Here is a 23913-nt window from a genome sequence, read left to right as displayed (position 1 = left end):
TCCAAGAAAAATTCCTAATTTACGGCCCATATCTCAAGGAACAATAAGCAAAATAGATGAGCTTGGTCATGTAGGGCAGATAAAAAAAAAAACAAGTGCCAATGCATTGAGTTATGAACTGAAATCAGATGTGATGCTTGAGTTTGAGGCAAACTCACTTACATCGAGTAGACAGGCATACGCTACATTCAATGTTAGCCTTGAATCGATAAAGAAAATAAAATGCATCCCCATGAAATGATACCTACCCAGGAGCTCATGGCTCAAGGGGGTTAAAGGTAGAAGTGGTATTTTTACGTAGAAGAATGTCAAATTGTAATTTTCATATGAGGTGTTGCGGGTTTTTTTTTTTATATGTACAGTAACCGAAATAATGAATTTATTCCTTTTGGCTTTTATACACTTATATCTTGCTGTGTACTCACACCGTCAGGATCTTCGACAATATCTTTTCCTACTGATGCTAAGGTGGTCCATTTACAATTATTAATAGCTTTGGCGGCGCATCTTTTGTGAACTTTGCTTTTACACACTTCGCAGGAAAGTCCATGGCTTGTAACTCCGCTGAGGGCTTCCCTGCAAACGTTGCAGTATGTTGGTCGGGCGTGTGACGTGGCATACCTAAAAAAAAAATGAAAATAAGGAATTTGTGACTATTATAATGGATGCATAGTTGAATATTATCATGAATTTTTGGTAATGCTACAAAAGAAAAGGGTGTTTTGTTCTGTAGTGTGGTCCAGAACGGTACCAATGAGGTTATAAGACAAGTGTCTTGTTCCGAAACTTCGAAGTACACCATTGAGGATGATAGTACTCCATGTGAGTGCCATTTTATGTCAATACTCTTCCACATGGCACATTGTGTAGTTGATATCCGTTTCAGTTTCATAACGAATGTCTGTAGAACAAACTGAATGGGTGAAAGTGATTTTTTGTAACTCACTGTTCATATGGAAGTAGCTGGTCAAAAAGGACTTTTTGGTGTGATTCAATGCTCATGTGAAAGTATTTGTTTCAGAAGGATTTTTTTGAAACTTTCATGTATGATCTTCATTCAAAGAAAGTTTATTGTAGTTATTTTCTTCTCCCTTGCTTTGGAAGTTTTGTGTATATTTTGTTCAATAACTGTTTCGTCTTGAGTAATTCGGCAGAATCACTGAATTTGCAATAATAATAATAATAATTTATTCATTTGCCGGAGAGACGGATGCCGGATAGACGTATACTTACCTCTCTCCGCGGCAAGTATTGGCACAAACTTCGACAGATCTGGTCATCGGAACTGTGGGGGAAGAACAAAGTTGCTGCAACAAATATGCTCGCCGTTCCATTCTCACTCTACTCGTTTGGAGTAAAGAAGTGGATTCGGGAGGAGCTGTATCAGCTCGACGTAAATACCCGAAAAATGATGGATCTCTATAGGAGTTTGCATTCCAAATCGTCCATTTCACGGTTGTACTTCCCCGACAACAGGTAGGCCGTGGACTTTTGAGTTTGGAGTGTCTACATGACAGAATGGTACTGGATACAGCATGTAAAGTCGTCAGGAGTTCGGATCCTCTTCTCTGCATGGTCCGTAACCATGAGAGAGCAGGAGTTGGATCATTTCTCTTTAGGAAAGCTGCCCGAGCAGCTGATGAACTCGATATAGTTTTCGACACTGAACGAAGTGACCACAACTCTGTCACCGAGTTGGAACCCGTTCAGCAAAAAGCTCATATAAAAGCCGCAGAGATAACCTCACTTCTGCGGAAACACAAGGATGAGCCAATGCATGGGGTCTTCTTCAATAACATTGGAGACCTTGGCTTATCAAAGCGCCTGATTTTTGCTTTCCTCAGGTCGAGTGGGCTGAAGTCGGAAACTGAGGATTTCATCATGGCTTGCCAGGACGGTGTCTTCAACACCTTAGTCTATCGCAGTCGCGTGATGGGTATAGAGGTTCCTGACACAAGGTGTACGGTCTGCCGCGAGGCGCCCGAGATCCTAATGCACTTGCTATCAGCATGTCCAGCTAATGCGGTCTCGGCTTATCGTGGAGTTTTCAGCTCCTGGCGAGACAAATATCGTCAGAAAAGAGAAGGAGAAACGGATGAAATATCGAAATTTTCTCTTCGAACTCCGCAAACTCTATCCAGACTACTCTGTGAAGATGGTTCTTCTGATCATTGGAGTGCTTGGTGGAATGATGCCCTCTCGACTCTCAAATCTTAAAATTATAGTGGCCTGCCGCACTAAGGCAGAAATCTCAGCCGGACAGATGCAGAAGGCTGTCATTCTTGGGTCACTGTACTTGCTCAGGGCACATGATTCTCGGACCAAATGATCACTTATCCCACTATGTGAAGAGTGGTCATTAGTTGATAATGCTGGCGCGCCCTCCCGAATGTATCGGGGCTGACCAGCGCATACTTCGCTATAGAAACATATTCATTTTTAACCCTATCACAACACAAGTCTTGTACTGCCACTGATCCATCACTCCCTCAGTATCAAAAAAAAAACTCATAGCAAAGTGCCCATATACGCAGATCGTTGCCGTCTCCATATTTTCATAAGATATTAAAACTTCTCAAGAATAATTGAATCATATAACGCTTGAGAAAGTTATTGTATAGCGAAACAAGTGTCGCGGTTTTTGTAAAATCTTTTACAGTGAAAATCATGCATTAAACTCTATCAATGAGCTTTCTCAAAAATTACACATTTACAATGTTCAAGTGTTACGCAAGATGCTAAGGGATTTTGTGGTTTCTCAAGGGAACTCCAGAAAACATCTTGCCTACAAATCTGGTAAGTGACTGGTCACATCATCTAGTGTTGGAAATTTGAAATTATCCATAATAAAATACAGTCTACTGCTTCAACATCGCTCGATTATTGGTTCTTCGAACAGGATATTCAGTAATTGATCCTTCTCTTTCGGATATTTTGGATTTTTTTGTATGATTGACTTGTTTGGTGATTTTAGCAGTCACTAGTTACTGTTTCATTTATTCATTGGCAACAACTTGAGTGGAGGCGTTAAAATAACGATTTGGTGTTGGGAAAAAAACTTCAGTAATATTCGAATCTGACAATGTCAATGAAATGCAAGAAATGGAAATTCAAATGAAACAAATAGTAAGATATCTGAATGATGAAAAAATACAAAAAATAAATAAAAAACAACTGGATTATATGAATGAATTAATAAATCCTCTTGAAAATGATCACTTGGTGTCGAGGTGTTGAAATAACGATTTGGTGTTGGGAAAAAACTCCAGTAATATTCGAATCTGACAATGTCGATGAATTGCAAAAAATAATAATTCAAATGAAACGAATAGTTAGATATTTCAATGATGAAAAAATACAATTGAAATACGAAAAAACTGGATTATACTGAGCTACGGAGAGACAAACATTAGATAAATCATGCTCAGAAGACAAGGATACATTAAAAAAATTTTACCCACATGCAAAATTGGGCATATTTGTTTGTATTCAGAAATGAATATAACAATAATAAGCCAAATGACATCAATAGTAGTTGAAGGCTCTACTTTTCAACTCATCAAAATGAAAAAATGAGGAAAGTGTTTTGAAATGAAGCTATGCAAACTCACCTTCGGGATGAACGTGAAAGTTTATTTCATTTCAGATCATAATAAATTGTTTCATTTACAAATTAACGTCATATTTGTATTGAATTCCATAATAATTTATCATTTTTCTTAATTTTTGATGGATAAATATCTTTATTCAACTAAATTATGCGAACTACTCTGTTTTAAAAATGTCGATCGGTATTGTAAAAATTGGTGAATGCGATTGCAAAAATTGGCGAAGGCAATCACAGAAAGTGGCGAATACAATTGTAAAAATTGGCGAATGCACATATGAAGATTTGCTATTGCAGACGCGAACCCGGACATCAGAATACCAGATTGCTGACAGCGGAAACCTTGTTATACATTAATATTATTATATCTTTATTAGTGTAGTAGTTACGAGAATACTCGGAAATATCGTCGTTATCGACAACGAAATATGAGATTCATCACGTTTACTCTTACTTCATTCTATTCTATAAAATTTCGAATTTGAGTTATCTCATTGACAACTAATCTAAAATACTGCCTCCAGAAGAATTATTAATCCTAACAATGAAATACAAAATTCCAATAGTAATACAAACAATCAATCTCAATCTCAATCTTTGGATATGTTAGCACAAAATAAAACAACTATATATTCTTCATTGATTCATATTCCCATTTTATCGAAACAAATTAAAAGCATATTCTCAAAATTCAATGAAAATATCAATATCAAAATTACAAACAAAAATATCAAAACAGTTGGAAATCTATATACTGAACTGAAAGATAAAACAGAACCAATGAAGCAAACTAATAAAGTATATAACATACCTTGCAATGATTGTGATTTACAGTACATTGGAACTTCTTCTAGATCATTTAGATATCGAACTGTTTTCCATAACAGTGACATAAGACTCAATAAAAAATCTTGTGTTTTGGCTGAGCATTGTATTACAAAAAATCATCTTCCAAATTACGAACAAAGTATGATTTTACAAATTGAAAACAATTACAAAAAAATACTGTTTCTTGAAGTGGTAGAACTTATGAAAGAGCCCAATACTATGAACAAACGAATAGATATCAATCATCTCAGTACAATATATACTTATTTATTACATTTGGACATAAATAAAAGTAAGTAACATCATTGGGAATTTTCCATCATGTATTTATTTTTTTTTTTCAGTTTGTTAGGTCAAACACGAATTTTCTCTGACATTTTGTTATAAATCAAACATAACTATATATTTCCATGAACATCAACTATTTGTTTTTCAAAATTGTTAAACAAAGTTATATCAATTGTGACAACTGTTAAGTCAATTCAAATTCAATCTTTTGACAAATTTTTTTTACAAACTTTCTACAATTATTTTAAACAGTGTTCCTATATATATATTTTTTAATATTTACTGTAAGTATCAATATTAATATATATATATATATATATATATATATATATATATATATATATATATATATATATATATATATATATATATATATATATATATATATATATATCCGGGTCCATGATATAAATACAGATAGAGATTTTATCGAGTGTGTATGATACAAATCAAGAATGAAATAATTCGTGGACACAACACTCAAAAAAAAGGGGGCAAACCGCGGACACGTGTTTCTAGCTATTGGCCTCATCAGCGCGGTGCAGCCAAGTGTGAAGATGGGCAACACTTGTTTGCCGAAAGCAGGAAACAATACATATGCACGGTTGGCTTCTGTTGTTGACTCCATGCATATGTGTTGTTTCCTGCTTTCGGCAAACAAGTGTTGCCCATCTTTACCCTTGGCTGCACCGCGCTGATGAGGCCAATAGCTAGAAACACGTGTCCGCGGTTTGCCCCTTTTTTTTTGAGTGTTTTGTCCACGAATTATTTCATCCTTGATTTGTATCATACACACTCGATAAAATCTCTATCTGTATTTATATCATGGACCCGGATGTCACGCAGGTAGCTATAGCTGCCTACGTGGTCATGTTAGATGTAGCCTAGGAATTCTAGGTCTTCTAACTGGAACCACAAATGTACGGTTGGCTTCTGTTGTTGATTCCGTGCATATGTGTTGTTTCTGCTTTCGGCAAACAAGTGTTGCCCATCTTTACACTTGGCTGCACCGCGCTGATGAGGCCAATAGCCAGAAACAAGTGTCCGCGGTTTGCCCCCCCTTTTTTTTTGAGTATTGTGTCCACGAATTATATATATATATATATATATATATATATATATAATATATATATATATATATATATATATATATATATATATATATGTGTTGTTTTATCTGTTGAAGTGGTTTGATCCTTGTTCTGTATTTTTTGTTTGATTCTATTTATCTATTGTCTTTTGGGTGTATCTGTTCTCGTTCGTTATTCGGTATTGAACTTGCCGGTATGGTGGAGCTTGTCTGTGTAGGTTTCCTGTATATTGCCTTTTGAAATTGTGTTTTGTTGTGGTTATATCCGAGTTGTTTTCTTCCTCTATGCTGAAAATCAGTTTTTGATTTATTTCGTTAATTTCCTTTGTTATTCGATATATTCTTATTCCATTATTTTGTGATATGTACAGTCCATCGTCAACGTATCTGAACGATTCTCCTTTTTCATCATGTGTTTTTATTATTGTTGAAATTTTCTCATCTATGGTTTGCAGCTATATTTCGGATATACTGCTTGATAGTGGGGATCCCATCGCTAGTCCATCTGTTTGTTTATAAATTTTTCCTTCAAATTCGAAGTAGTTTTGGTTGAGTATTGTATTTTGGCTGTGTTCTATCTGGTTGATGTAGGTTCTGTCTATGTTTTAGTGTTTTAGTTTATCTGATATGATTTTCATACTTTAGTCGACTGGTATGTTGGAGTGCATATTTCTTATGTCGAATGAGAATAGTTTAGTGTTCATACTGACGTCAAGTTGACATTTATCGGTTCTCATCAAGATATGCCACCTTCTGCTGCCGGTGAAGATGTGCATTCACCGCCGATGTCCTGGAATCAAAATGCAATGACAAGACAAGTTTCATCAACAATATATTTCCATTTCTCTTCTCGTCCAATTAAAGCGACATGAATGGAAATGCGAAATAGATAATCAAATCCGAAAACATTCATTGCCTCTTGAAAAAATTCGCCATATTGTTTCTAGAATGGTATACTCTCCCTTTTGAGAGAAATTAACCATAGACCTCCATACAATGTTTGGACCGAAAATATCCCAACAAAGGGCTCAACTTCCAATTCAACATTCATTTGTTGATTTCACTCGACCATCACATATAAATTCATAGGATTTCGTGACGGTCATTTTTATTTCCCTGTTGAATTGACGATAATTCAGAAACTTGGTTTTCACATTCGAATTCATCTACGGTGGTTTGTCATGCAAATGGGATATGGCTTGGAAGTGAGGATAATAATAGTTTCAGTGAAGTAGGTCAAATATTTGAAAACTGTGAAGACCTTCGCAATGACGTAGCTGTCGTTGTAGAAAAAGTTATTAACGAACTGATTCAGAGATGTTAATCCTTGTGATTATTTGTCATTTGCATTTTTCAATCCTGATATATGATGGAATTGGCCGATACTTGTTGAGAATCCATGACTAACGTATTGAAGAAACACTTTATTGTGTATGGCGAAACACACAATACGTGTTTCGCCATACAATGGCTTCTTCGGACGGGTCTTTACTAAGTTTGCGAGAGGTTTACAAAAAATGAGAGGTTTACCAAAGAAGAATTCAGCAGTCAATAACGTTTTCTCAAGTGGTATTGTAAATGATATAAGGAAAAAAAGTTTAAGTTGAGGAAGAACGGAATCTCGACCTTCAGAAACGACGAAACCCGAGATAAATATATCTCTGTTCAATACCACCAATACACGAAGAACTTTAGGAATATTTCCAAGCAACGAGGTATGAAGGTGGTATTGAAAAGACAGCATACACAATAGATCCTTTTAGGAAATCCATATAAGTCGAGAATTTGGAATTTACGAAAGGATTGCGATGCAAAATATAAGGCACAGACTGAAAGATCTTTCAAAGTAAGATGAAAGGAATGCTTAATACATCTGAAATATGGAAGAGCAGGAAAATCAGCAGTCGCTCATCATGTTTTGCAACAAAACTATTTCATAGACAATAGTTCATCAATATCAGTTAGACAAGTTAACAACAACAGGCATCTAGATGCTTGCTTAGAAATAAGTCAACATAATGATATTACGAATAACGATGGTGGACCAATATCTAATTGTTTACTATAATAATTATAATATTTATTCGACTACGTTACATAATATAATATGTTTGTAGCAAGTCATGTTTGGATTTTCATTTAAAATTTGCAAGTTAGCATTTACAAACAAATAAAAACAATCACATATGTAAAAACTCTGAAAATCAAAAAGAAGTAGTGACTTGTGTGTTACCACAAAAATGTGTTCTGAAGTCATCGACAGAATAGAAGAAATGCCTCTGCAAATAATTTTTTCAATTTTCTCTTTTGACTATTCAGACTGAGTTCTTTGAAATCTTGGGGCAAAATATTGTACAGAGGATAATCTTTGGATTTTTTTTGCGATAAGTGAAGACGAAATCGATTTATTCTAATGTGATGAGCGTTTCGTGTGTTATGTTCGTGGATATGCATTGTTTCGCTAAGGATGGTTTCTTCTTATGGATTTCAATCAAAATGTGATAAAGAAGTAAAGTTGGCAATGACATGATTCTGAGTTTTCTGGAATATTCTTGACAGTGATCCCTGTATCCAATATTAGACAGCACTCTCAATGCCTTTTTTGCATCCTGAATATTTGAATGGAAGAAATGAAATTCCCCAAAGTTGTACAACATAACTAACCGTGAAATCTATGAGGTTTTTAATATATTTCCACTAGTGATGTACTTCAATTGGCGAAGAACAAATTGAGAACCCGAGATTTTCTCTTCAGTTGAGAAATATGTGCAGACCAGTTGAGTCTATTATCTAATGTAATGCCCAGTAATTCAACTTCATCAGTTTAACAATTAGAGATAATTTGATTATTAGCAGAAATCTAGATATATTGTATCTTATGACCATTTAGTTTCAGCTTATTAGATAGAAACCACTATTAGATACATCGTCGAGATGAGACTGTAACATATCATTATTTTCATCCGACAGAATGAAAGTGGTGTCGTCCGCAAAGAGAACCGATTTGAACGGCATCATATATTTGCACAAGTCATTCACATAAATGACAAATAAGAGCGGGCCCAAAACAGACCCAGCAAATTTTGGTAATAATTGAATAGCCAACCAAGGACCCAACCGTTGGCCAGCCTGGTCACCGGAACTAATGTCTATGGACTTTTCCAGACCTTGTTGGAATAATATTTTCAATTATCAGATTTACCTGACTAGTAAATGAGGCAACATTGTGAAATTGATTTCTAGACAATTAAGACAGAGGTACCTAGCACAGGTATCTATGGTATAAATGAGGACAACATTGTATGTAGATTTAGTTTAATCTTCCTCTTGAAGATGATCACTTGGTGATCGAAACATGTGTTGAGGTGTCAAAGTAATGGTTTGGTTTGAGAAAAAACTCCAGTAATATTCATTACTACACCAAAGGTTTCAAACAGTGCATCACAAATATATTCACTACTAATAAATGGAACTTCAACAATAATAATAATGATAAGGAACAAATAATGAAATATATTGCTTCAGAAAAGGTGTTCGAAATGTCTACCAGCTTCTCCTACACACAGGCGACACCTTTTCCGAACGTCTTTTGCCGAATTAATCTTTCAACCTTCTCCAGAGGTAAAAGTCCGTAGACATTAAGTCCGGTAACCTGGCTGGCCAACGGAACAAATAATGAAATATATTGCTTCAGAAAAGGTGTTCGAAATGTCTACCAGCTTCTCCTACACACAGGCGACACCTTTCTGAACGTCTTTTGCCGAATTAATCTTTCAACCTTCTCCAGAGGTAAAAGTCCGTAGACATTAGGTCCGGTAACCTGGCTGGCCAACGGTTGGGTCCTTCGTTGGTTACCAGAATTTGCAGCCAAAAAATGGTGACAAATGCAGTGTTTGTGAGACGAAGATCCGTCTAGTTGAAAATATATTTTTCTGAGCTCCATTAGTGGCAATTCATCAACAAGAGGGTCGATATTTTGCCTTTAAATGTATAAATACCTCTGGGTTTGCCATAAAAAATGACTGGTCCGATAAATCTACCCCTGAAAACACACTAAATCCAATCTTCTTTGACTTCTCTGCTCCACAATAGTATGAGAGATTTTGTTATGCCCAAATATAAGAATTGTAGCGGTTAAAAATGTCGGCACTGCTTACATAAGCTTCGTCTGTCCAAATTTAATTCAACGAAAAATTACGCACTTGGATACAACTTTCCAGGAACCACTGACAAAAAGCCATGCGGCGTTCAAAATCCCTTGTCTGAGTTATGAACTTTCTGGCCCTGTATGGTTTGAATATGTGTTTTTTTCAAATGCCTTACGTTAGTTCTTGGTAGCCTGTTGATATTCTGGCCTTTTCTTTTCAAATTGACCACCATCAATTATGTTGTGTCGCAATCTTGCGAAACCGTCTCTAAAAGGTTGTTTTTTTTCTAGATACCTCTCATGATACAGATTGCTTGCTGCTTCTGCATTTTCCTCAGTTTGTATAAAACAGACAATCATATCCAACCATTTTTCATTTTTTCTCATACATCATTACGAATGTGTTTGGAAATTGAACAAAACTACTAATTGAAGAGCGTGATTACTGCTTAAATCAGAATTTGACAGTGACAGTGTGCGTTTCAAAGTCTACATAATATGCAACGATCATGTAATGATGGTTATTAAGACACGAGCATTAACCGGGATACGAAACGAGCCGAAGGCGAGTTTTGTATGGTATATGCGAGTGGATTAATAACCATTACATGAGAGTTGCATACGCTATTTTTTCTAAACCCGATAAATAATGAAAAACTATAAATATTATATTTGTATTGAACACATTTACAGTAATTAACTCATATTTTTTTAAAAAAACACAAACTTAATGGTATTATCATGGATATATGAAAACTATAAAGATTCTAATTATACAATTTATATTGAATATAACAACTGTAATTAATCTGATCTTTTAAAAATATTGGAGTCGATGGTATTCCTTCTATATCGCTGTTTTCAGACATTTTGATAATATAGGTAGGTAATATGAAAACTGATTTTGACAAATAAACAATTAGTTACTTAGGTTAGAATCTAGGACAAAGGAACAGGATTCTTGATTGAAAAATGATGGGTTTCTATTGGTTGATAATCTGTATCGTTATGAAAAATCTGTATCATAATGATATCATTATGAAACGGATTATGGTCATATAAGTGTATTATTAGAGTACGGGTGTAGAAAAAAACATGAAAGCTCTGTATTTATTTAAAATATGATTCTTGCAAAACATCAAGTGTGCAAAATTTTTGGAAAGGTGATTTTGGGCTCTATTGAATATGCAGGAATATACAGGGTGTCTCATAAATTCTATTTTCCATCAATAACTACTGATATCTCATTTGAAAAAACAAGTTTTCTACACCATTTATTTTTATGTAGAAAGTGCTATGAAAATGTTTCCTTGGAAACAAGAGATTTGGCAGAAAAAAAGTAACAGCAAGTAACAGCAACAGCATTTTGTAAAAACATGCTGTAACTCAGAAACCATGATATATGTCGATATGCGGTTTTCACCATCAACAGGTTTCCTTTAAAATTAGGATTGGATAATAATACTTGTTACATACGCCAAATGAGTATCATCATTTTCAAGCCAGACAGACTAGCGCCGTTACGCGTTACGTTACGAAGCGGTCTACTATCCAATCAGGAGTTATCAATAAATGATATTTCTAATCGAATATACGTAGTGAAAACTGTATGAGAATTATTTCGGTAGTTATTGATTTTATTGCGTTCCAACAGACAAAGCGGCGGAATGGCTTTGTTATTGTATAGTATGTATTAATATTTCCCTAGTTCACTAGACCACACAAACAATTCATAGGATCTGTGACGACATTCAGTAGGTCGTTCGTATTGTCCCGTCGAATCGACATGATTTACGGACTCGCTTCTCGCTTTCGGATTCATACCCTCGATGGTTTGTCATACAAATCAGGTCTGGCTGGAGATAATGATAGTTCTGAGTGAAGGAGGTCGGACATTTGAATTACAAATCTAATAACGCGAATTTCATTTTGTGCGATTGTTCGTTCTAGATGTGCTGTCTGAATGATCCACAAGCGACCCAAGTAAGGCGGTCTATTCATTGCTCTGGGTGTTGTTGGAATCCAGAGTATATAAGGGTGTTTGATGAGGAACAGTATATCAACTTCAAACTAACTTATGATGCCTATGCCATGTCAGAATGTGTCATTGCCTTTTCCTTTATCACCTTTATCACCCGATACAAGAAATGATGTATTGGCTTTACAGTATGATGACAACATATGCTATGCTATGCTATGACAATATATGCATCTATGATCTGGTGGCCAAAGATACAAAAAACCAAGCAGGATTCAAAGACTTGCATGTTTGGAATGACGGAAGCAATGGAAATCACTCCTCTAGCTCCTTTGAATATAGTAATAATAGGGAAAGCAAGGGTGGGTAAATTCGGACTGGAACATACATTCCGGAATAGGTGGAGGAAAGAACAACAATCATGTTTTCGGACCACATAAATAACGAAACATAAGTTTGATATGAACATCGAGGTTGAAGGAACCGCGAAGAGTGGAGAATGAAGAGTCATTCAGAGAACATCCTTGGCAGAAACATAGATGGTATACAGACTGGTCGAAAATCAATCATGGGACGGGAACTGGATTATACTGTGCGGTGAGAAATCTCCATTTCAGTTACCCACTCGGTCAGTACACATAAGTCTGCCAGACTGAATTATCTGCAATGAACAACAAATTTGAGAACTCAACGAAGTGAGCGGATCAATATTTTCACAGATAGCCAGGCCGAGAATTCATGAGATCATAAAGTCTTGGACCTAAGTAAAGAAAACTTCTTTGCAATATATTTTGATGGTCTTGCTACTTGCGACATGTTCGATTTCTGTTGTTTAGGTATGGATGGCTGATGGCTTTATATTTATGTTGGTGGGCTACAGTGCTCATAAAATACATTTGTCGAATATCTAAGATTTTCGATTCATTGAAAAGTTTTAATACTAACAACTTCATTAGTTTGTTCAATCTTTATGATGTCAACTTTTTGAAGTAAGAAGTGAAGGGAATAAAGTATATTTTGTATGTATTTAGTGTTAGTAGTTTCCCATTGAATCAATAAAAGATATTTTTAAAGTCCCGTTCTACTACAGTTTCAATTTTTCCTAAGTTTTGGATTTGAAGAATACTGCTGTCATCAGCAAAGCTCATCACATTTCCTTCAACATTCAATCTAAATAGGTCGTTCGAATATATGTTGAACAGTATTGGTCCAAGTACAGTACCTTGTGCAACACTAAATTCAATTATTCGGGTAGGACCTATGCATTCTTTGATTTTGGTACATTGTTCACGGTTGCTTAGGTAACTCTTGAATAACTGGTAAGCAGTTTCTCTAAAACCTGTATTCTCTAAAGTATTCAGAAGCAATACGTGAATATATTGAGTGCCAGGACAGTCAGGCATCGAAGGCAACGAAAAAACTGATGAGCATGTCATATACGGTTCTTCATCTCCATACATAGGCCCTGAACCAGCTGAGAGTCTTTGGTACGTAAACAGATTGGAAGATGGGAAGAAACGAGGAGAGCACTGAAAAAACATACCTGGAGAAACAAACGAAAAAACTTATTTGAAGGGACCGTTCGAGAGGAGAACTGGAGAATGAAGCAGGGATTGGGCTCAGAACAAAAACAGAGCTATGACTCAAGACAATTACAAAGTTACCCACCTAGGCCCGTACTCTCCGCTTGTTCGCCTGCATAGATACAACGGAACCTGGTGTGATCAGTTTCTCTCTCACCAGAAGTCAGAAGCCTTCGACGTAATAACTCAAGAAGCCTTCCTATTATCATATGTGTTACCTCATACACTACTCACAGTAATGAATAATGAGTAGCAACTTGGTGTGGTTTCCTAACAAGTCACTTGAAAATTCCTCAGGGAATATGAACATCCGCTACATTATCAACTTTGTCTTCACCTCTATAGATTCCTCAATTACTCTCAATGGCCATGACCACCTTCATTCGATAGATAACTTTTGAGTAATATATTTTGAAATTTTCATCGACAAACTATTTTTGATAAGCGAGTAATTTGACTTTCTTGAGTAATTCAGTTCCGAATATACGGAACTATTTTTTTTCGCACCGAAGAAACGTATGGTATGCAAATCTGTTCAAACACGTCGATAGATATACTTTTGCAGAATTCATTCTGGAATTTTCATCGACAAACTGTTTTTGGTAAGTGAGAAATTTGACTTTTTTGAGTAATTCAGTTCCGAATATACAGAACTATTTTTTTTCGTACCCAAGGAACGTATTGTACGCGAATCTGTTCGGGCACGTTGATAGATATACTTTTGCAGAATATATTTCTGAAATTTTCATCAACAAACTATTCTTGATAAGTGAGTAATTTGACTTTCTTGAGTAATTCAGTTCCGAATATACGGAACTATTATTTTTCGCACCGAAGAAACGTATGGTATGCAAATCTGTTCAAACACGTCGATAGATATACTTTTGCAGAATAGTTCCGAATATACGGAACTATTTTTTTTCGCACCGAAGAAACGTATGGTATGCAAATCTGTTCAAACACGTCGATAGATATACTTTTGCAGAATTCATTCTGGAATTTTCATCGACAAACTATTTTGGTAAGTGAGAAATTTAACTTTATTGAGTAATTCAGTTCCGAATATACGGAACTATTTTTTTTCGCACCCAAGGAACGTATTGTACGCAAATCTGTTTGGGCACGTCGATAGATATACTTCCGAAGAATATATTCTGAAATTTTTGTCAACAAACTATTTCTGATAAGTGAGAAATTCGATATTTTGTGGATGAGTCTTTCCTGGGTATTCGGTATTGTTAAACGCAGGATATTTCAAATGACATACTTTTTACAAGTCATAACATTTTTACCAAGAAACTAATTTTCCAGTTCCCTCACGCTACCTGTTTCGGTACAAATGAATTTTTCCTGAATAATATTATAATTTCATTTTACATTTTTTTCGGTATTAATGCTTGTATACGGACAGTTGGCTGATATAATGAGTTTATGTAGAATGCTGACTCATTTATTCGACATGTTTCAATAATATATCGTATTTTAAAAATGAAATCGAAATACAGGTAAAATTCTTAATATTTGCAATCTGGCAACACTGTTCGCAAATCTCATTCTAACCCTGTTCGATTGTCTTTCGTCATGAACTGTGGATGAAAAGTTGTGGGTAACTTCACACTAATTAAAACGACCACATTTGAAGTGCTGCTTTATCAAGAAAATGCACAGTGTCACAAATCAATGAAAACGGTGGCAAAACTCTTGATGAAGACTACGTTGATGAATAAAGCCAATTTTGAACAACAAAAACTCGTTATTTCTCTTAAACTCGGTACATTTCAAGCACTGTTAAGTAATGAAATATTGACAACATGAAATGTATTCGAATGAATACTTTCTTCAAAGCCTATTTGGTAACATGAGAAACGTAATCAAATTTCCATGAATTTCCAATTTTCCAATTTCAGATGGAAAATAAAACCCTTTCAGATAAGTTATTGATGTTAATAATATTGCATGAATCGGATTTTGCTGTTGAATTATGATAAAATTCCCGATATTCTGTTTGATCAAACAAGCGAATTGAAATTCTCGCTGGATTTCCCGTGATTTAATTTGATCCACTTAGGGAAGAGCGGGGAAACGCTAGTGATCTGACCATTACATTCGAACATAAACGATTGATTGAACTGGATAACAAAAAGGAGGATTTTTTGGCCTTGTTATCTTGTTAACACTGTCTTTTTATCCATTTTGCTCCCATCATTTTCAAGCAGCTTCTGGTGTGCCTCAAGGATCCAACCTAGGACCACTGTTGTTTTTAATATTCATTGACGATCTATCTCAGTTGTTGAAATGCAATCATCTTCTTTTTGCTGACGACCTTAAGATCTACAATCGTATAAATAATTTGAACGACTGCCATAACTTGCAGATTGGACTCGATTTGGCAACTGAATGGTGTTCTAAAAACCGTTTATCTGTCAACATTGCAAAATGCAAAGTTCTATCGTTCTCCAGAAAACAAACTATTTTACAATTTGATTACAACATAAATAATAAGGTCTTTGAAAGATGCCTTTCTATAAAGGATTTGGGAGTTTTATTTGATCCTAAACTAAGTTTTATGGATCATATATCAAAGACAATCTCGTCGGCCCTCAAAACATTGGGATACTGTATAAGAAACTGGTCCAATTTTGCGAATACTAGTACACTCATTATCCTGTTTAATACGTTCGTAAGAAGCAAATTGGAGTATGCTGGCCTAATGTGGTCTCCTTTTTACCAGTACGCCAAAATAATGATAGAATCTGTCCAGAGGAAATTCCTGAAATATCTATTCTTCAAGTGTAATGGCATATATCCTGAACGCGGAATTGAGTATAATGTTTTGCTTGAAACGTTTTCATTCGACTCTCTTGAACTACGAAGAGATCTGTCGGCAATTACATTCCTCTTTAAAGTCTTGCACAACAAAATTGATTGTCCAGACATTCTAGCTCAAATTTTCTTTAGAGTACCTCGTCTTCAGTCACGTAAAGAAATTACGTTTTACACTCCTACACCAAGAACCAATCTACTTATTGGATCACCAATATTCCATATGTGGAATATTGGTGATCCAATATTCCATTGGATATTATTATTATTATTATTATTATTATTATCATCATGCGCAAACAATGGATGTAGTAAAAAATAATCATCTCCTCAAATCATTAAAGACATCTAGCGTACCGAAGTCACGTATAAAGACACCTGTAGTTAATGTGTGCCCAATTCTGGCACATATTTCTTTCTAATCCAATTCTCCCTACTTTATGAGTTTGCTTCTTGACATAAAAGTCATTAAAACTCATTTTCTGGGTCAGTATTATCTTCTGGAGACTCAGGAGTGATTATTATTTTGTTCTATGTTCATTTTCATTGGTTTTCCCTCTTTGGTTTTAGTTTTTGCTTCTTATTAACTTGGCCTTTCGAAAGTTATGAATTTTCTGATTTCCGATTTTTTCGTCTAAAATTGTGTTTTCCTTTCTATCTCAGGAATAGATGGAATATCTGCAGGAGATGAATAAGAATTGTACATTTCCTCATTACTTTGAACACCAACCTGAGTTTTCACTTGAAGAAATTATCGCATCTGATGGTCCGGGAACTGGACCAACAGAACTACTGTCTGTTCCTTTCTGTTGGTGTTTTCCCATCAATAAAATATGGTTCAGAAGTTGAAAATGATATATGCCACATTTTTGAAATCCGTTGATGACAGTTTCAAATGTGGCGCTCGCCTCAAATGCTCCTTAAACCAATTGAGGTATATCAGACTGGTTTAATCTTCGACTCACATATTGTTTTTGGTACTCTATTGCATTTCAAATGGTTTTATATATTTCAGTTGATTCTGGTATTATAATTATGATAATTTCCATTATTTGTTATTTTTCTGCTCAAGAAATTAGGAGATAGATAGTGATGCATCTTATACATATATCAGTACCATTGTTTGATAGTACACATATTCTTTTAATGACATCCATTTCAATTCTGTATTTCAATAGTTCGGACTTCCATTGTCTGATATCATATGAAATGATTTGAAATCCCTGAAAGAACTAAAGAAGAATTGAAAAAACAACAAACAAGAATAAAAATGAATAGCTGAAAAAACAATTATATTAAGTAAAAAAAACCTGAAATTAAATAATAGTGGAATAAAATACAAGTGGAAACGAAACCAATTCAACAAAAAAAAAAAAAAATTAAAAATTTAAGAGATTCCAAGCCAAGTTACTCCACGACGTTTCGATTGTTAGTATCCACTTCGGGTGATGACTGGACCGATTTATCCGTGAGATGACTATTCATTGGTCATTCGAGTGCTTCCCCTCTTCCCTCTCTCCGCTTCATTGGTTTTAGCGGTAGATGACCGTTAGGCGGGAGTTGACCATCGCAGGGTTTCTATGTGTGTATCTCTACGCTAGCTTGCCTGAATACATTGTTGAATAACATGTATGCGGCTTCTTTGAATTTCCCTCCTAAACCAATGTTCCTCTTTGTGCATGATCTCAGCTTGGGACCATTCGATGTTATGTTGATGCTCTGCTATTCCTGATTTGCTGGTTTCCCCTCGCTGTGTGTGTTTCTTGTGCTCGGCAATGCGAACATTCAATGACCACCGATATAGGATGTTCCGCACTCACAGGGTATCCGGTAGATGAAATTCTTGGAATCGCAGTTCACATTTGGTGGCCTGGTTTTCGTCAGGCTGCTACGGATAGTGTTTCCGGATCTGTAGCAGGGTCTGATGTTGCACTTGGATCCAAATCTTCATATCCTTTCCGATAATCCTCTGATGTAGGAAAGTGCAAGCACTGGTTGTGGCGAGGCCTGCTGTCTTTCAGCCAAAGTCTGTTTTCACCATCGCTTTGGAGTAGCCATTCCGATGAAAATAATTTTTGATAATGTCTAGTTCAAACAAGCATTTCAATTCTCTCAACATGTTGACTATTGGCGTATCTCTTGGTACACCCAGTAGGATTCTCAAGGCTCTATTCTGTTGCTTTTGAAGTCGATCCAACTCGTTTTATTAACCGTAAATAATTGAAGAACAGAAAGTGAGATGTGGTGAAACTAATGTATTATAAATTGTCATTTTTGACCATCATTGGTGATAGTTTTTATCACTTTCAATACAAGTTCTTTGAATATTAGTCCTTGGTCAATCAATACTCCCAAATACTTCACTACTGTTACACTTCCAATATCCTCATTAGCAATCTTTACACTAATTCCTCTATATTTGATTTCGTCATAACCTGTTTTATTACTCAGTAAGAGAAATTTCGTCTTTTCACTATTTGATTTGAGAGTGTTGAGATTACACCATCAACTAACTTTGCAGAGCTCACTATTTAGAGTATCTACCAGTTCATTAACGTTTTAAGAACAGTAGTATATTAAGGTGTAATCTGCAAACAAACTAATTTTGCACTTAGACATCTCGGAAACAGGTCATGAATATGAAGAAGGAAGAGTAAGGGCCCACGTGTACTACCCTGTGGCACTCCATTTTCATTAATATTATTGACCTTTGTCAATTGTTTTCTATCACTCAAATAGTATCTGAACCATTTCAGTTTGTTTTGTTTGTTTGTGTCAAATTTAATCATTGGAGTTTGACCCCGTTACTGTTGACAGATTGATCTAATATTTGGTACACACATTTAGTTTTGATGACAATACAATTTAATGAATTCCCTGTCATTGTTGATCCAAGATGGCCGCAGTTACAAAATGGCGGATTGCATATTACCTTGTAATAAATGAAACTAAATGAACTAAATGAACTGAAAAGAATGAATAGAATTTATGAATTAGAAGAAGAAATCAGAAACTATGAACTTGAAAATAAAATCAGTAAAAAGAATGTTTATGGTAACCGATTTTATTGTAAAAAAGATATTACTGATGTAGATAATGTACTAAAAAATAATTCGGAAGTCCTAGGTAGCAGTCATCACACCACTCTCCTCAGCAATCTACGGTATTGATCAAATGAAAAATAATAAAATCGTTCGGCGTAGCGTAACCTGAGTACTACGCCCAACGCTTATATTATTTTTTATCTGATCAATACTGTAGATTGCTGGGGAGTTTGATGTGATGACTGTCACCTACGACCTTCCGAATATTTTTTTAGTTTCAATAAATTATCTACATCATTTTTTTCCAAGTCGTTAACCATTTATTTTTTTTACTTATATTATTGAAGGTTGACTTGAAAATATTAAATGGAGTTAGGTAGATTTGCAGACATGCGGAACTTGGCGCTACGAACATCTCATAGTCATGAAAATATATTGTTGAGATCCTTCAATTATTTTCGAAACTTCTGTTTCGAAAATATTCAGGTAGGGAAACTTTCGTTGGGAAGTTCTGTTATCAATTTCTAACACAATATATAGGTTTATATGACTTTGGTGTAGATGTTTCAAGAAAAATTTGCTTATTTTTTCGTTTCCACACATTCTCAATACAAAATCCATAATTTTTTTTATCAAAGAATTTGCTCACCAATGATGTTGTCCAGACAAACAGTCTGGTTGGTCGGACTCATGGTATTGGCGCTGAGAGAAGCGGCAGTGAGAGCGCCAAGCCAGTCTTCCATTTCTCTTCTGGATTCACAGCAAAGCACCAATGATCTGAAAGGGTTATCACCTGAAAAAAAATGGGAAAACTTACTGAGAAAGTAAAGACTGTTGAGGCAAGTTGGTTTATCGTGAACAAACAACGTGGACTGCTCAAAAATAGGGTGAATGTTTAAATTTCGCGCGCTACGTACATTCGAATAGGTTTTTTTATTTTTTATGTTGGTACACTCATCTCGACTAAATGTCTCAGCAGTTTAGTTCGTTGGTGGGAGGCATGAAAGTTAGAAGTGTTTTACGTGTTCGGCGATCTTCTGCAATTGAAAAATGTGTAAAAAATGGAATCGAGTGCTCAAAAACAATTGAAATGTTGACATTGACAAAGAGTGACAGTACTACGAGTCTGAAAGATGTTGATAAGTGGTACAAGCTTCTCACAGGAGGTCGAGAAGATATGATTGATGACGCCGAAGAAAATTGTTATGGAAAATCGTTGAATCACTATTAGTGAAGTTGCTGAGGATGTCGGTCTAGGCACTCCTCAAACTTTGTTTGAGGAGTGCCTAGAAGATGACAGTACTACCAACTGTCGAAAGCGCTCGCAGATAATTAATAGATCTTTGTAGATTGGTTACAGACATTAAGTGAATTAAGGTTATAATTCCATTTCCTAATTTAAATGATCTATTGAATTTCTTAGTGGTCATTTTTTGGTACAAAAATGGTTTTGTTTCCTAAGACATATTCAGTGGTGATTTCAAGCTTAATTTTTTTGTATAAGATTATTTTATTCCTTATACATGTTGACTCCCGAATTCAAGGTTAATTTTTTTATATAAACCAAGTGCAAAACATTTATATCCCCAAAGTCTATCCAAATCCAAGATAGAGTAAAACAAAACAAAACCGAAGCGTGATGTTCACGTGATCGCCCAGTGTCAGATGGAAAGGGCAGCGTTCATTGGTGAATTCGCCTTCTTGGTACGAGTTCGGTACCAGCACAGGGTTGTAATCAGTCGTTTTGCGTGTTTGTGTGGCGTGCGTTATAGTATATTGTTTGAAATTGTTTTCCAAGATGTCCAGTACAGACACTGCTGATGACACTGTGAGCTATCCTCTGAGTCCAGCCAGGAAACAATTTAAAAAAAGACTATTGAGTGTTGAGATGAAAGAAGTGATTTCTAATGTGTTCAAGAAAGAGATGGAAGAAATTGAGACATACATCGACTGTCGACGAAGTCGTATCGAAAATTTCCGATAAAATTGGAGTATGTTGCGCTTTGATTTACAATGTTTTACGGGAATATAAACAAAATCATACATTTTCCAAGCCGAATACAAATCAGAATCGTCAAACCATTACAAAATCAATAGATGATGCTGATAAACATGCAATCAGGAGCAAAGTGCATGAGTACTTTTCCAGAAATGAAATACCCACGATAGGCAAAGTACTCACAGAAATAAATGAATATGTTTTATTGCCAAGTTTTAAGCGGTCAACATTCCATAAAGTATTGAAACATTTGAATTTTGTATGGAAAAAAAGAGGGCACAATAGTTTATTATTGGATAGAGAGGAAATTGTGTTATGGAGGAGAGAGTATTTGACCAAAATTAAGTATTATAGGGAACAACAGAGAACAATTTATTATATGGATGGAACCTGGGTTATACTGGTCATAGTACCCCTCAAGTATGGGTCGATGAAACTGTGACCTCATCTAGGAGGGCCTTTCTAGATGGACTATCCACCGGATTAACAAATCCATCATGTAAACTTATATTTATATTAAGACCTGCCTCAATCTCAATATATAAAAAGTAACCCTCGTATTTGTTTTATTTACTTATATACCTTTTCATAATTTCAGGTAAAAATGAGAATGGGTTTGTTGCTGAAGGGCTGTGGTGTTTCGAATCGAAGAAAACTGGAGATTATCACGAAGAAATGAACGGTGAATCTTTCGAACAGTGGTTTTCCAAAGTTCTACCCCATCTGGAGGATAATGCTGTAATTGTAATGGACAATGCACCTTATCATTCGCGACGGTTAGAGAAGATTCCGACAACGTCTTCAAAGAAGGTTGAAATTCAAAATTGGCTGCGATCAAAGAATATTAGCTTTGAAGACTCAATGCTAAGAGTACAGCTACTAAAAATTGTCAAGGAGCGCAAGCTTGAATACCAAAAATATATAGTCGATGAGATGGCAGCAGGCCAAAACAAAATTATCCTTCGCCTGCCTCCATACCACTGCGAGCTCAATCCCATCGAGTTAATATGGACGAATGTGAAGAATTTTGTAGCTCAGCATAACACCACGTACAAATTTGCAGATCTCAAAGTACTTTTTGATGAGGCTTTGAAAAGAGTCACAGCGCAGAAATGGGAGAAGTGTGTTCGGCATGTGATATCGGAAGTCGAGACAAAAATGTGGAAGCTTGATATCATAATAGAGGCACAAATCTAACCACTGATAATTCATATTGGTGAGGATGACACTACTGATGAAGAGACAAATTCATCCAGTTGAATAATTTCGATTATTATTCTTTTTTATTTTACATAAAATGAAAATTATCAATGAAGAAATAATTACGTCTCTTTTCATATAATGCTTGAGTGCGCTGTGAAAAATCCAATGAAAATCTTTTTACATTACACATATTATCTGCATTTTTCCAGTTAAACTGCAAAACTTGTGCATTTCACTCGGTATTATAAAAAAGTTTTCATAAGTATGATATAGCATTTGTGATCAACAAGATGTTAGTTCTGAATACGACCCAGGCCAATTCTTGGGATTCTCAATATCACGTGAATAGGGCATGTCAATGTTTACATCCACTCTATCTTGGATTTGAATTTGCTTTTGAATCCTGTTTCATAACCATACTCATGCGAGCAACCCTGCCTCTCAAGGAAGTGTTCAGTCCCACACTGATGAAGTGAACTCAACTAGGGAACAACAACCTCTAACAACATCTCTGCTAGGAGACATGATGGAGTAAACAGGTGAAACCATCATACTGACAGGGTCAATCTTTGTATTTTTTTTTGTAAATATATGTATTAATTTTTATTACTGACTAGCCTGGGCATTCGAAGTAGCTCTGACTACGTTACATGTCTGAAATCTGTTGTCGATCAAATTCAGTCTGATTTATGCACCAATGAGAAATTTCGACAATATTATTCAATTTTAAAGATGGAAAAGCGCTTAATGTTAAACTCAATATCAGGAAGTGAATGAAATGGAGTGGGTTTTTAATACCTTTTTTCTTGAAATTATGATATTTTTCATTTTCAGTGCAACACTGAACAAAGAGTTGGACAAACCTATCACGAAACCTCTTTTTTCATTGAAAAAAGTTGGTAGTGACTCTGCAGCATCAAAAAAAAACCTTTTCACCCAACTCTTGGCCCACCTTGATATCTTGTGCCGTTCAAAAATTGAAGAAGAGGGGACTTTCCATGTCCACACTGTAAATATTTTTATGGAAAGTGTTCGATTGATCAGAAATACGTGGCAAAATTGAGCTGCCTCCTGCTTCGAAGTTCAGGTTAACACACTTCATATTTTGAGAATTATTTCTTTTGAAGAATGGCGGGGCGTCTTTATGGAATAAACTTCCATAACGATGTTTCCGAATGATTTCACAACACAACAAAGTTTTTGTTTCGGGGTTGAAATTAGATGATTTTAATGTATTTCCACGTGTTAAAACCGAAAGTGACCATAAAAATTATATATTAGCTCTTGTTTTCAAGATATAGTATCATTATATTATATATATTT

The 23913-nt window shown here is 35.3% G+C and overlaps 1 protein-coding gene across 1 annotated transcript in view; it reads right to left on the bottom strand.

The window, feature by feature from the left end:
* Positions 1 to 23913, bottom strand: part of LOC111503932 (diacylglycerol kinase eta) — a 215583-nt gene that overhangs the window by 45564 nt on the left and 146106 nt on the right. The window contains 3 exon segments of the mRNA XM_074174819.1: positions 426 to 621; positions 20038 to 20096; positions 20099 to 20181. Of these exon segments, the coding sequence (XP_074030920.1) occupies positions 426 to 621; positions 20038 to 20096; positions 20099 to 20181 (338 nt within the window).

Source organism: Leptinotarsa decemlineata, unplaced genomic scaffold (assembly GCF_025532065.1).
Source record: "Leptinotarsa decemlineata unplaced genomic scaffold, Ldec_3_MD MMD2_tig00000882_RagTag_RagTag, whole genome shotgun sequence".
NCBI lineage: Eukaryota > Metazoa > Arthropoda > Insecta > Coleoptera > Chrysomelidae > Leptinotarsa > Leptinotarsa decemlineata.
Note: the sequence above shows the minus strand (reverse complement) of the source record. Positions and strands in the feature narration are given on the sequence as shown.